Genomic DNA, 13,353 nt, shown 5'->3' with positions numbered 1-13,353 from the left:
ACCACAATGGACTCATCGAAGCCAGGCATCTCCTCGTAAGACCAAGCAAAGATGTCAGGGAATTGATGTAACAAATTAGAATATTCTTTGAATTCTTTGGAAGATAAGCATTTTCCCACTTTTATGACCTTGTCGAGAGCCTTATCGCTCATGATGATGTCAGTAGTTTCTCCACTAAGGAGCACACTACGGTCTTCCGGATGAGGGATAGGCATTTGTTCTCCATTGCAAGACATAGATGCCCCACACGGAATGGATTCTCCAAAATACACCTGAGAATTCCAACATTATGGAAATCAACGTTTATGATGATAAGGGGGGAGCCCATCGTATGCACCTAGAAATTCCTTCAAGGATTCTTCTGAAGGGAAAAGATCCAAGGGAATTTAATTAGGTGATACATCAATGTCAATGAGTTCCAGATGAACAAGCTTTAAAGGAGGGGGATCAATTGAAATCATGTTAAAAGTTAACCATGGTTTCACCTTTCGACCCGTGTGATGGTATCCTAGTCCAGTTTTGTGGTGACAAGGTTCGGTTTCCAGACGAATCCAAATACCTTGTTCATTAGGTCCACAACCCTTCCCAACATATCCAAGCTGAGACACCAGCTTGTATCCAGGACCATAGATGTTTTGAAATTCTTTGGATGATGGTGCTTTCGTATAGAAAAGATGATCAACATGATAGGAATCACCTGGCTTTATAGATGCATAATCATCTTTTGTAGCCAAGGTGAATGCAATCTTAGGAAAGCTTAAGTGGACAAGATCCACTTTGTACTCACAAACATGAGAGTCGGTGAAGTCCAAACAACCCCAAATGTCGCCCAAGTATGCATTTATGTTCAAAGGTGATTTAGTCGGGGAAGGTTTTACAGGTGTAGACTCCAACTTTTTCACCTTAGGAGTATCCACCTTGGGGGATTTTTCTTTTGAAGAATCCTACTTCTTAGGTGATGTCTCCTTTTTAATGACTTCCTTAGAAAAATTTTCCTTCTCACGCTCTTCCTTTTTAGGGGATGAGGTAGAAGCAGAGGTTGCAATTGAAGAAGACAAAGAGGGTACATAGATTTGAAAGGAAGGTGTAACAAAAGCTTGACCGACCACAACTATTTGACATAACTGCATAGCCTCAGGATCAGCCTTAACTGTGACAACCTGATTATTAGCCACAAACTTCACAGATCCATGGAGTATAGATGAAACAACTCCCAAAGTATGTAGCCATGGTCTGCATAGAAGAAGATTGTATGATAGAGGGCCTGACATAATTTGCACAAGGGTTGGAATAGTGACCGGTCCAACCTTCAAGGATAGAATGACAGTCTCTATAGGGGTGTTACCACTATTATTGAAACCTTAGATGAACAAGGAGGAGGTTGCCAAAGAATTTAGGTCCACCTTGATCTTTGGTAACAAGTCTATACCATAAACATTCAATGTTGAACCTGTGTCAACAAGCGTTCATCTAATACCAACGACATTCACATGAATAATGAACATTAATGGATATACTAAATTCCTCACTTCAGGAGGCCGGAGTTCATGCAGATAAAAGGTAATATTCGGCGAATCTGCACAAATATGTTCCATTAGCGCATTCACATCATCCAATCTCACAGAGGAAGGTAGCAAAATATTTTGCAAAGATTCTTGTATCATACCTTGATACATCGGGACAATTTGAAGCAAATCCCACAGTGAGATCTTAGTTGGAGTAACCTTAATTTGCTCGATAAGATCATAATCACTTGGTTGCTTGTCCACTGGCAAAGGTTCCTTAGGAAGGACAGGTTGAGAAGGAGGTAGAAAATTTTGAGGTGGTTTAGGAACTTGTTTGTAATTCCAAGTGTTATATGTGTAAGTAATAGTGTTATAGTATGGTTGTTTGGATTGCATGAATCTAGTGTATAAATCAGAAGCTTCTCCTTTGAAAGGTTTTCCATTAATGGACTTAACTCTCTTAGGAGAAGGACTTGCCGTTGTCACATGGATGTAAGGTCTCTTGGGCCTTTGTAGGATCACAGAGACAACAATGACATTCACAGACCCTTCATTTTCGCATGAGGATGTTGTGGAGGATGACTCACCCTTTACATTTCTTTCAAGAGAAGGTGCTTCAAGGAAGTCATCCAAGACTTCATTCAACATATCAAAATCATCCTTTGAGAATTCCTTATCAAAGACATCGAACTCCAAAAGGAAAGATCCGATATTAGGCATTCACGTCAGGTTCACCAAAATGTAGGAGAGGAGATTGGCCCCCTCCAAGATGATAAATCTTAGAAGGCAAATATGTCCACCGCTACCTCTTCGAACAGGCTCTAAGATGAGCCAAGGGATAAGAGACAAACTAAACTAACTACTCTACATAAGAGATATTAAATAACAAAATTACAGTGCATACATAATGAATATACAAATCTAAGTTTACAGAACGGTGCAATGTTAAAAGCAGATTATACCTGCCCCTGGGGAGCTCTCAGGTTCTAGATACTAGCACGGGGTGTGTATGCTAGCATGATACGTTGTATTCCATACAACTTGTGGATAGGGAAAAGTCCAAAAAGGAGTCTGCAAACTGTCTCTTGCGCGTAGAACCTGTTCGTCACCTGCACGCACTGAGATGAGGAAAATTGTTGGGGTTGTATAGGGGCCTGCCTCAGTCTGACCCTTGTTTAGGTGTTTCTATCGCCATAGACAACTAGATAGATATATTGGAAAAATAAATTTGAACTCAGTAAATTGGAAAGTAAATGCTGGAAAGTAAATGCAAATATAAAATAAACTTCGTCTAGAAGAAGCTAATGCCTATTGCATGCAAGAAATATTGGAAGTAAATGTTCAACAATGTAAAGGACTCATTGCATGTGAAAGAAATTGGTAAAAGAGATAGAATGAGAATAATGCCAAACCCCTTGTATTTGGAATTGTGAGCGTGACGAACCCCACTTGATTGCTGTGTTAGTAAGAAGCCACCACAAGATAGCTATAACTTGATATTGGTAGAGTATATATCCAAGAGCATAAAGACATCAACAAGATATTGAGAGCACAATGAAAGCCAGGAGCCAAGAACCCAAGTTGAGAACCCTTAAAAATGAGCAAGGAAGGTTTCTTAAATCCGAAAGGGGCATAGAGATCCGTTATGACGAAACGTGAGCCAAAGGACACGTGTCGGCCAATGTCTGACTCTCTGTCAAAGTCGAGATTCATCCAGATTTTTGGGACGTTAGCAAAGCGCATGGACGTCCCCGTGTCATACTTACATCCATCACAAAGTAGGCCCAAAGAGGCTTTCAAGGCATTTCAAGGCACTTCGTCCTTCAAGCCCATGATGCTAAAATAACATACTTTTGATCACAGATTCATCATAAATGCACTAGGCATCATGCGTAAGTGTCATAAATGCATCGAGCACAATTTAGGACACTACACACTCCAATTCAAGATGAATTCTTCTTCCTCAAGAGCAGATCCGATTCAAGGAGAATCAAACTACATCAAGACATCTTCATATTATGTTACGATTATGATTTCATGATGGATTTTATGTATTTTATCATGTAATTACATCAACACATGGAGGACTTATCGTAAGAGCATTTCATTAGGTATTGAAGCTATAATCATCTACATTCAAGCATTTCAATTTTAGATCTAGTCTTGCCCTCAAAAGGCATTCCTTTCCAATTCAATTTATATCCCTCCTAATTGCATTTTCAACTCAAACAAAAGGAATAGAATCCAATTAGTATTCAAACCTCTCCTAATATAATTGAGGTTGTATCTATTGGAAAGTTTACTCTCCTTTTAATGTGATGCGTGTTAAAGTTACAAGTGTCATTTCCTAGTTGACAAAGTTTGACTTGTGAAACCTTAAATTTTCCTACCTTTCAAGTAGTAGTAAATCCTCCTTCCTATTGACCTAAAAAGGAATTAAGAGTAACCCCTTTCCTCCAATCCCAATAAGAAGAAACAAAAAGTGACCCTAACTTAAGGAAAAGCCTAGCTAAAGCATTCACATTACCTTAGGGAGAAAGGGCTAGCATCAAACACTACTTCATTAGTGTCTAAAATAGTATTTCTTAACAATGCTATATATTTTGAGTGTGAAGAATTATTTGTGAATAGAGAAAGCTAAAAAATATTTTCTCAAAGGGAAAGTGAACATTCTAATACCTCTATGTATTCAAACTTCCACCCTAATAGAGAATCCACACTCTCTTCTAAGTTAAAGAACATGAATTCAAAAGAATAGTCAATCCATATAGACAAAAAAAAACCTAACGAATTATAGATTCCTTATAGATTATTTCATAGTTAGAATCATAATTAAGGATTTATGAATAGCACAATAAAAAATTGGATAAACTAGCCAAGATGGGATTAGAAGAAACTGAGAAAGGACAAGAGAGATCTACTCTAGGGATCCTAAATATAATGTCTTTAGGTTCTGATTCTTCCAAGAAGTCATTGATGATGGCCACTACGATATATGTGTCATATATTGAACTATTTCCATTTATTTTATGAATAAAAATTGAGAAGAGGAAGGCAATGAGAGAGAAAATATTTGCTGAAGAGATGAAAAAGAAAGATGCTGAAATTAATAGATTAATGGAGAAATTTAACAAAATGACATAATCGAACACAAAAATAATAAAATGTTTTCCTCCTACTAGATTTTATGCCATTTTTTTAAGGTAACAATCGCTTAGCTTCCAATTTATGTAAATATATTAATATAATATCCCCTACAAATTAGAGTCATCTAAATCTTTCTTGAAGATTTATCAAGCATCTACAACTAAACTCTAGAAACAATTATGTAAATTTTATTTCCACAATCTAGCTATGTAGTATGACATAGAATAGAACCCAATTCCATATTGATGTGAAATTAAAGGCATTGTCCCCTTTTATGAGGGCTTAGGATAAAGGAAATCATCAAGAGCCTCATCATGTTCTTCACTAGTAAATTGGTCATCAAAGGTACAGTGATCATAGTCAAATGGGTTATAAAAGGCATGAAAGTCATGTAAAAAGTAATCCAACATAGTTGGAAAGAAATGCCAACTATTGCAATGAAATGAAATGATCTAATATAACAAATCTTTAAATATAAACACACACAATGCATAAACAAGATTTTTTTTTTTTTTTTTTAATTTGAAAGGAAAATGCACATACAAATCAGAAAATGGTTCAGCAAAATGTTTAGTATGAAAATAGAGAAAGGTAGGGTTAAATCGAAGATCCACTTTCACACAAAAACATTGGAATACAAAGCCACAAAAGATGTGAATGAATTTGACTAACTCTAGTCAAAGAGAGTCAAATGGTACCTTAGGGCTTCTATTCCTTTGTCACTTTGGAAAGTGTATGGATTTGAGATAATGTCAAAATAAGATATTGGTATTGATGCAAATGAAAACGTAAAGGGCAGTAATAAACTGATGCACAAACATAATATTTGTAATAGGTACAAAATTGAATAGGAAATACAAAGGTGCACCTGTGATTGAAATCTAAGGCTAAGTTCATTGGATCAGGTCACCCAGAGTGCTCTAGTCTTTTGAATTTTTGTACACAGGATTAGTTGAGACCTTTTGAGACCATGTACTCTTCTCTCCTAAAATCATGTGCAGACTTCTAAGGACTAGGATGCCTAGGGTGCCCTGATCTTAGATAGTGTCGCCCAAAGTGCCCTATTCCAAGGTTTTTGTCCTAGTTTTGGGTACTAGTTTGTATTTGTCTATTAGATCTCCCTTGTTCTTCCTATCTTTTCCAAAAATATGTAACTGCACACAAGAGGGAGAAAATGGTGTTGTTGATAGGGATTTACTTAGGTCAAATCCTGGGTTTGGAATTAACTCTTGAATTGAACTGAAATTGAATTGAAAAGGCTTGAATTGAAATGATTGATTGAATTGATTATACCTTCAATTGATGAAAAAATGTCCTTAGGATAAGTCCTCCATGTGTTGTTGCAATAAATGATAAACCATCATGAAACCATAATTGAAACATAAATGAAGATGCCTTGATATAGCTTGTTGCTCCTTAAACTTAGATCTATTCTTGAAATGTTGCTCTTAAACAAATCTTGTAGATGCAAGAATGTGATAAAGATAGATTGATGAAATGAATTGAGAGGGATGCCTTATATAGGGGTTTCATAATAAAATTACCTTTAGGCTAAATATAATTTTTATATGTTCTCACAGAGGTAGATTTGAATAGGATAGGATTGTCTTATTATCCTCCCAAAATTCAAAGAAAAAAGTGTGGGACCATGCGGCTCTGGGCATCATGGTCTCGATAATTTCAACCTGACTTTTTAGGAATGCGAGATAATAGGGTTCTAATGCCAAAATTAAGTTTGTGCAATAATATATAATGTTTAGATGAGTGAAACATGTATTGAGATTTAAAATGGGGTAGGATTTATAATAAATTAGAATAATAAACGATAAAAGGCACACATAAAAATAAGAGCCCCAAAAAGAGTGTGATGATGCATTAAAGTGGAATAAGAATCATAATATTGAATTAAATATTAATTTAAATCAATAAAGGTCCTATAATGCATAAAGGAGTGGGAAATACGAAAACGGATGCTAGGAGTGTGAATTTGAACACCCTAATCAAAGGTGTACAATTTATGATGCTACAATAACAAGTGGGGGAATATTAGGATAATGTACATTAACCTTGCAATTGCATTCACGTGTCTCCATAATCCTTGTAAGGTGTACTTTGATAAATTGCAATTGTATTCATAGAGGTGGATCTAGTTATCACTAGCCATTATAAAGCATATTCCCACAATATTCTTTCTAGGATCCATTTTGGTAGTGGGTTCCACTTGGAATTGAGGTTTGTGTATGTATTCTGCATGTTATCCTAATTCAGGTACCAAGTTTTGCATGTTGTGCATATTAGCTAGTAGAGTTATTAGTGAGTAATAGAGAAATGACAATTGACCAATTCCAATTGGCTATGGGTTAGACACCCATGTGAAGATCACATGATCATTTATATTTTTTGCTAAGCTTATAAGTTGTCCATGATGTGGGCATATGTTTTTTTGTGAGTGTATTTGACCTTTATTTTGAGATACTACCATAGTATTCTCATCCTAGCTAATCTATGAAATAGATACTTGTGTTAGTAAAAGATAAGTTGTTTTGTAAGTTGTTGAAGTAATGAAGTGCTACCATTATTCCAAAAGAGAAGTTTTATTGTTGTTAACTTATTTGAAATTTAATACAAGCTTTGGATCTCTTTAGGTGTGGAGTTTTTCTCCATGTAAATATCATGACACTTGCATTTGTTATTGTACTTTTAATTGTTGATTTATTCAATCAATTTATATTATGTTGGGTAATCTGTGATAAGTAGATATATTTTAGATTTGCATCACTTTATAAAAGTTCATAACAATAGTTTCACCTTGTTATTTCCAATGATAAGTTGGTTGTCAAGTGTAACTCTCTCTTATAGCTCTCTTATGTGTCATAGATGATCTTACATTTGTGATATAGGAGCCCCAAGTTCTAGATGCCATAATTTTTTATCTAGTAAGTTTATCGAGCCCTCCTTTTTTCTTTTCTTTTTTTGAAGAGATTCATGTTGTCATAATCAACTTGTTCTAGTTAAGGATCATTTCAACCTTTTTCGGGGCCCCAAATCAACCTCTAAAGTCACAAATATTTCATTATTATGTTCTAGAACCCAACTTTTTATTTTTATTTTTTTAATTTTTAAGAATAGGATGTAAGTTTGAGAAACCTTTCCTAATAGTACATACCAGTAGATCACACAAATGCGGGTTTAGTCAGCTTAAACTAAGAAAAGAATGAGTGACAATTGAGTAGAATTTGAATTTTTTAAAATAAATTAAGGGTTGAATCCATGGATGTAGAATCAATCTTATACCAAGGGAAATAACCCAAGACATATTGATGGTAGATCTTGGGTGGATAACAAATGTGTAAGGATGGGTATCTGAATAAGAATGATAAATTCATAATTTAGAAGAATGTATCAAAATGCTTATGTATATGGATATGATAAAAAGAAAAAAAATGTACGAATATATATATAAATGAATGAAAAACATAAATACATGTTCAATTTTATATACAATTATATTAATTATCAATATATAAATATATTAAATAATTTTCTTATAGAACATAAATATATAAAAAAATTATGTGTACTTAAAAAGAGACCACCTACTTTTACATATTAGAAAATTCATTTAACAAAAGTTCTTTCTCTGTCGAGTGTACTGTAGGTATTTGGACATGGAATATGTTCATATTAATCTCCACATGTTGTACATGGCATTACACATTTTTAGGAGTTTAGGGTTGATGACTTTCACTAAAAAATTGAACACACCCATTAGATGATATTTTAATGTATTCAACTTTTAGTTGTCCTGCATCTCAAAAGAGGAACATTTAGTAGCTTCTACTCCTAAATGAGGATGATAAACTTTATGCAGTGTGGAAATCAAGCCTAACAACTGTAGGCAAAAACAATTGATAATAAAAATGGAACCCAATTTGCATAGAGAAAGTCCAAAAGTAAATTCGGACTATTAAGGGTTTTGAATGGGCATGTTCAAACAAAAAGATAGTGTACTGTGTATGCAGAGGAATTTTATATGTCCTGAATCCAACTTTTAAAGATCATCTCCTTTTAAGAAAGCAAAAAGCATTTGGCATCTTCATATTTTATAAGACAGGTTGTTATACCCACCTACCATATGGTGCCTTTATATTAGTAATATCCATCCACTGATAGGACTAAGATGATTGAATATAGCTGTAAATATTTGGGATCTATTATTGTGTGTATGTTATTGATAACTGTTATGTGAATTTATTTTCTCAATGTTTCAAATCAAACTACATGTCAGAAGAGAGCGAAAGAGAATATAAGACTCATAGCATGAATGTCATGATTCAAGGTTCATAATCCCTCATCTGTATCCTAGTAACATTTACAGATAGGAAGCATGATTTTGATGAAACATACATATTGTACTTACCCAAGAATATACCTCTTACAACCACTTTTACATTCATTCTCACACCATTTCAATCAGCAGACATGAATTTTTAGTGAGCTTGTTTGACTATACAGAAAAGACAGAAAAACTCCTTGCTAAAATCAAGGTGTCAGAAGTTTCACATAAAATCTGATTTGTCATTAGCAGATGGTCCATGGGAATCTTCATAACTATAATAATTTATGGTTAAAGAAGAACATATTCCCTTCTGGCCTCTGCATGCAATACTTATCATGAACGTTGATCTTTGACAATTTAATTAGATCCAGAGACAGGAAGCTCTGAAACTTCCTTTTAATATGTTTTAATGGAAAACTAAAATATCCCTGCTAAAATGGGGATTCAAGTCAATTTCTATGACAGTTGTTTGGGCGATCTTTAGAGGACAAATGTGTGCTGCATGGGACCCAAAAATCATGTTGGAACAAAATGGAAAGGGTGTGTTTTAGTCAATTTCATGACAGCCGGGCAGTACATTCACACACACATGGGGAAGCAAGGAATCATTATTAACTACTGGCAGCCTTGTCTGGCAATGGACCCAAAAGAAGAACCTCACCTCATCAAGCTAAATAGCACATTTATTATAGATGGTATTGTGGGTTGTTCATACCACAGGATCTCTCATGTTGGATAGAAAAGGAAACCAGTCAATCAATGCTAACCTTGGATAGTGGAAAAAATTATTGCGGGTGTACAGAGTTGCATTCATTCCTGGTCGGCTGCTCGTTTCATGATGTTCTAGTTGGTTACCAGGTAAGAAACAGCTTTTAATAGACAGTCCTTACGATTGGAAGATTTTTCAGGCGCATATAGAGATGTCATCGTGATGATTAATGATCACCCATGTCTGTTTTGTACTGGATCCTATAGTTCCTTTCCATAGTACAGTTCCAGAGCCAGTCTGGAGTACAGATGCTTTTCTAAGTGCCAATGTTTGATGCCATTAAAAGCAAACGTTTTGAGTTTTTGAATATTTGGAATTTACTTTTTCAAATTAGGTTTTCCCTCAAAATCTGTGGCAGTGCTGTAGAAGGGACTGATCTGTGGTTTTTACCTAGGAATAGCTGTTAATTTTATTCGCCAGTCTGTGTGCTCGTTCTCTCCCGGGTTTCTTTTGAAGGAATGTGTGGGGATTTTCAGAAAAAGTAGCCGACATTATGTGGGCGTGCTCTGTAATTTTTTTTGTTTTGTCAATTTGCGGGTATTCCCCAGGAGCTGCTGGACAATACGCATTGATATTGTTGTTCTTGATATTTGTGTAATTGTGGGAGATAACCCTTTATGTTTTGCAGTATTTGAAGCTTCCATTGGATAATCGGCTCTGGACAAATGATTAATTATATACTAATGTCAGTTTTTATCAGAGAATTGACTTTTCTCTTTATGTATTTGGATTGAAGTTGTATTTCTGAAGACTTCAAAAAGATTTACTGTGGGGTTTTCTGGAATTCAGGTGAACCTCTCAGTGCACAGCATATAAGTTTCATCCCAGAGGAGGATTTGTATCGAGTATAAAATTTGCTCAAAATTTGTAGAGCCAATGAGAATACTAACTGAGCATTTGCTTAGCCATTGGACCGAATACTTGCTGCTTGCAATTAGTCTGACGGTGTGTCTCCAGAATCTGCTCGAATGGAAGAGAAGAAAACAGTTGAAGCTTCCTCCTGGTCCAAGAGGATGGCCCATCGTGGGCAACCTGTTACAAATTGGCCCGGTTCCCCATTCGGGTATGAAGAAATTTACTCAAAAATATGGTCCTCTTGTTTACATTCATATTGGAATGGTGCCTGCAGTTGTGACAGATGACCCCAAGTATGTGAAGGAGTTCTTATTGAAGCAAGACCGTATTTTTGCTTCAAGGCCCAAGAATATTGCTTCAGAGCACTTCACATTTGGGGGCAATGATATTGCTTTTGCTCCTTATGGTCCGCATTGGAAAGCAGTCAGAAAAATTTGCTTAATGGAGCTTCTGACTACAAAGAAGATGGATTTTTTCAGACAAGGAAGAATTGAAGAAGTCCAGTGCATGGTGAGGGATGTATACAAGGCATCTTTTGAAGGTAAAAGTATTGACATGAGGAACTTATTTGGGGCTCTCACAAGCAATGCTATTACCAGGATGGTGTTGGGCCAAAGGTTTTTTGGCCTAAAAGGTGCAGGTCCTGAAGTAGCTGCTGAACACAAGGCCAAAATTTACGAGTCATTTTCCCTAATTAATGCATTCAATATTGGAGATTATCTTCCTTTCTTGAGGCCTCTGGATCTACAGGGCCATGAAAGACGGATGAAAGAAATAATGAAGTGGGTTGACAACTTATATGGTTCAATAATTCAGGAGCAACGCCTTGAATTCAAAAAAGGCAGTGAAACTGAGCCCTTAAACTTTGTTCACACACTGCTAGAAGCTGAAAGTCGGGAGAAGAACTTAAACGAGATGAAGATTAAAGCCATTCTAATTGTAACTTCAAACAATCCTCTACTAGTTTATTTGGCTACTATCTTGATGAAGGTGTTCTTGTGTCACGTAGAGCATTTTAAGTAATTGAACTCACCATTATGAATTTTATTCAAATATGGGTATAGGTATTCATTCTCATTCTGGGATAGTATTTTAGTGCTTTCAAGCATCAAAGTTTAATAAAAATACTAGGGTCAGTTTGGGCTAATGGGAGAAATACAGGATTCTTATTTACTGCTTGATGTTTTCTATGGTGCTACAGCACATATGAACGAGCGAGGGGAGTAGGTATTTTTGAAACTAGAATTACTAATCCCAATTTGTAGTCAGTGAAAGGAAAGTGGATTGTTTTTTAATATCTTACTGGGTAGTTTAGGCACATTCATAGGGCATGCCATGTGGAAGAACCTAGTGAATCACTGATTCATTTATTGCTTTCTCTTGTGATTAATGTTTCAAACAGAAAATGCTAACAGTTTGTTGTCCACAGGATATAGTTGCTGCGGGAACAGATACTTCTTCTGTTACTAGTGAATGGACAATGGCTGAGCTCTTGAGGCACCCTGAATATATGACCAGAGTACGTGAGGAAATTGATGCAATTGTTGGCCATGGGCGCCATGTAGAAGAGTCTGATTTGGCGCATTTGAGAATTTTGAGGGCTGTGGTTAAGGAAGTATTCAGGCTTCATCCTGTGGGTGGCTTTCTTATCCCTCACATATCCATGAAAGATACAAAAGTACAAGGCTTTGACATACCCAAGAACACCAGGATCCTTATCAACACTTATTCACTGGGAAGGAACCCTGCAGTTTGGTCAAACCCCGATGATTTTGAGCCCCAAAGATTCATCACAGATGACATGAGCCATGTGGAATTCAATGATCCTGATTGCAGAATTGTCCCATTTGGAGCAGGAAGGAGAGGTTGTCCAGGGGCAGCTCTAGGAATGAATGTGGTTCTACTGGGTTTGGCTCGTCTGATTCATCTTTTCAACTGGTTTCCTCTTTCCAAAGAGAAACTGGAAGATTCTGACATGGTGGAAGCTTTAGGGTATACAGTGAAAAGTGTACCTCTTGAAGCAATTGTGAAACCCAGACTAGAATCAGTACTATATCAGTAAAGGCAAATAGAGGTGTTTCAATATCAGACTCCCGATACTCTTTGATATATGAATGTGATGTCTTCAATCCCCATAATAAGCCAAGGGAGGTCGATTAGATTTCCTATGTATAAGGTTGCAGATGAGATCAACCAACCTTGATTCCAATAGCTCACGAGGAGAATCAAGTACAGCAACTTTTTCTGTCAACATGTCCGTAGCTAGTATTACAAAACCAATCAAGCTTACAAAGTACAGCAACTTGTAGAGTTAAAACACTATATTCAAAATTTGCTTTGTATAGAGAGTATGGGGACCACTTTCAGTTCTCAAATAAGAGATTATATCTGTAATTTGAAATAAATTGAGTTGTATCTTGAACCAAGCCACTACAATTTAAAACTCAAATTAATTAACAAATTTTCTTGATAATTTTTATTGGGCTCTCTTATACCTACTATGTTATCCTCTTAATATACCAGCCTTTTGGTTTCTATGCTTCGTAATGATGATCCGAACAAGAACAGCATGCACTTCACCATATTGGAATGTTGTCTTTCAGTGTATTAGTAACGAAATTTTCTTACCACTGTTTTTTAGTTTTGGTTCCTTTTAGCTGAGGATATCTGCAGGAAAATTGGGTATTAAAATTTGACTAGTATTTACTGCATCCACAAAATAGCTTTGTAGAACTGGA

At 35.9% G+C, this 13,353-nt stretch overlaps 1 protein-coding gene across 2 annotated transcripts; it reads left to right on the top strand.

Annotated features, from left to right (window-relative positions):
- The first annotated feature begins 9,059 nt into the window (after positions 1-9,059).
- Positions 9,060-13,094, top strand: LOC131030731 (cytochrome P450 703A2). 2 transcript variants are annotated; one of them, XM_057961628.2, is made up of 4 exons: positions 9,060-9,849; positions 10,389-10,445; positions 10,550-11,554; positions 12,045-13,094. In XM_057961628.2, the coding sequence occupies exons 3-4, from the start codon at positions 10,637-10,639 to the stop codon at positions 12,675-12,677; spliced, it is 1,551 nt and encodes a 516-aa protein (XP_057817611.2). In that variant the 5' UTR covers positions 9,060-9,849; positions 10,389-10,445; positions 10,550-10,636; the 3' UTR covers positions 12,678-13,094. The 2 variants fall into 2 exon arrangements, with proteins under 2 accessions (XP_057817611.2, XP_057817609.2); XM_057961626.2 differs by lacking the exon at positions 10,389-10,445.
- The last annotated feature ends 259 nt before the right edge of the window (positions 13,095-13,353 follow it).

The sequence above is a fragment of the Cryptomeria japonica genome, chromosome 10 (assembly GCF_030272615.1).
Source record: "Cryptomeria japonica chromosome 10, Sugi_1.0, whole genome shotgun sequence".
Lineage (NCBI taxonomy): Eukaryota > Viridiplantae > Streptophyta > Pinopsida > Cupressales > Cupressaceae > Cryptomeria > Cryptomeria japonica.
Note: the sequence above shows the minus strand (reverse complement) of the source record. Positions and strands in the feature narration are given on the sequence as shown.

Excerpts from the sequence above, each read along its gene's own strand:
- LOC131030731 (XM_057961626.2), top strand. The coding sequence starts at position 10,637 with ATGAGAATACTAACTGAGCATTTGCTTAGCCATTGGACCGAATACTTG. Across the intron at positions 11,555-12,044 it reads AGATTAAAGCCATTCTAATT|GATATAGTTGCTGCGGGAAC; the intron begins GTAACTTCAAAC and ends TGTTGTCCACAG.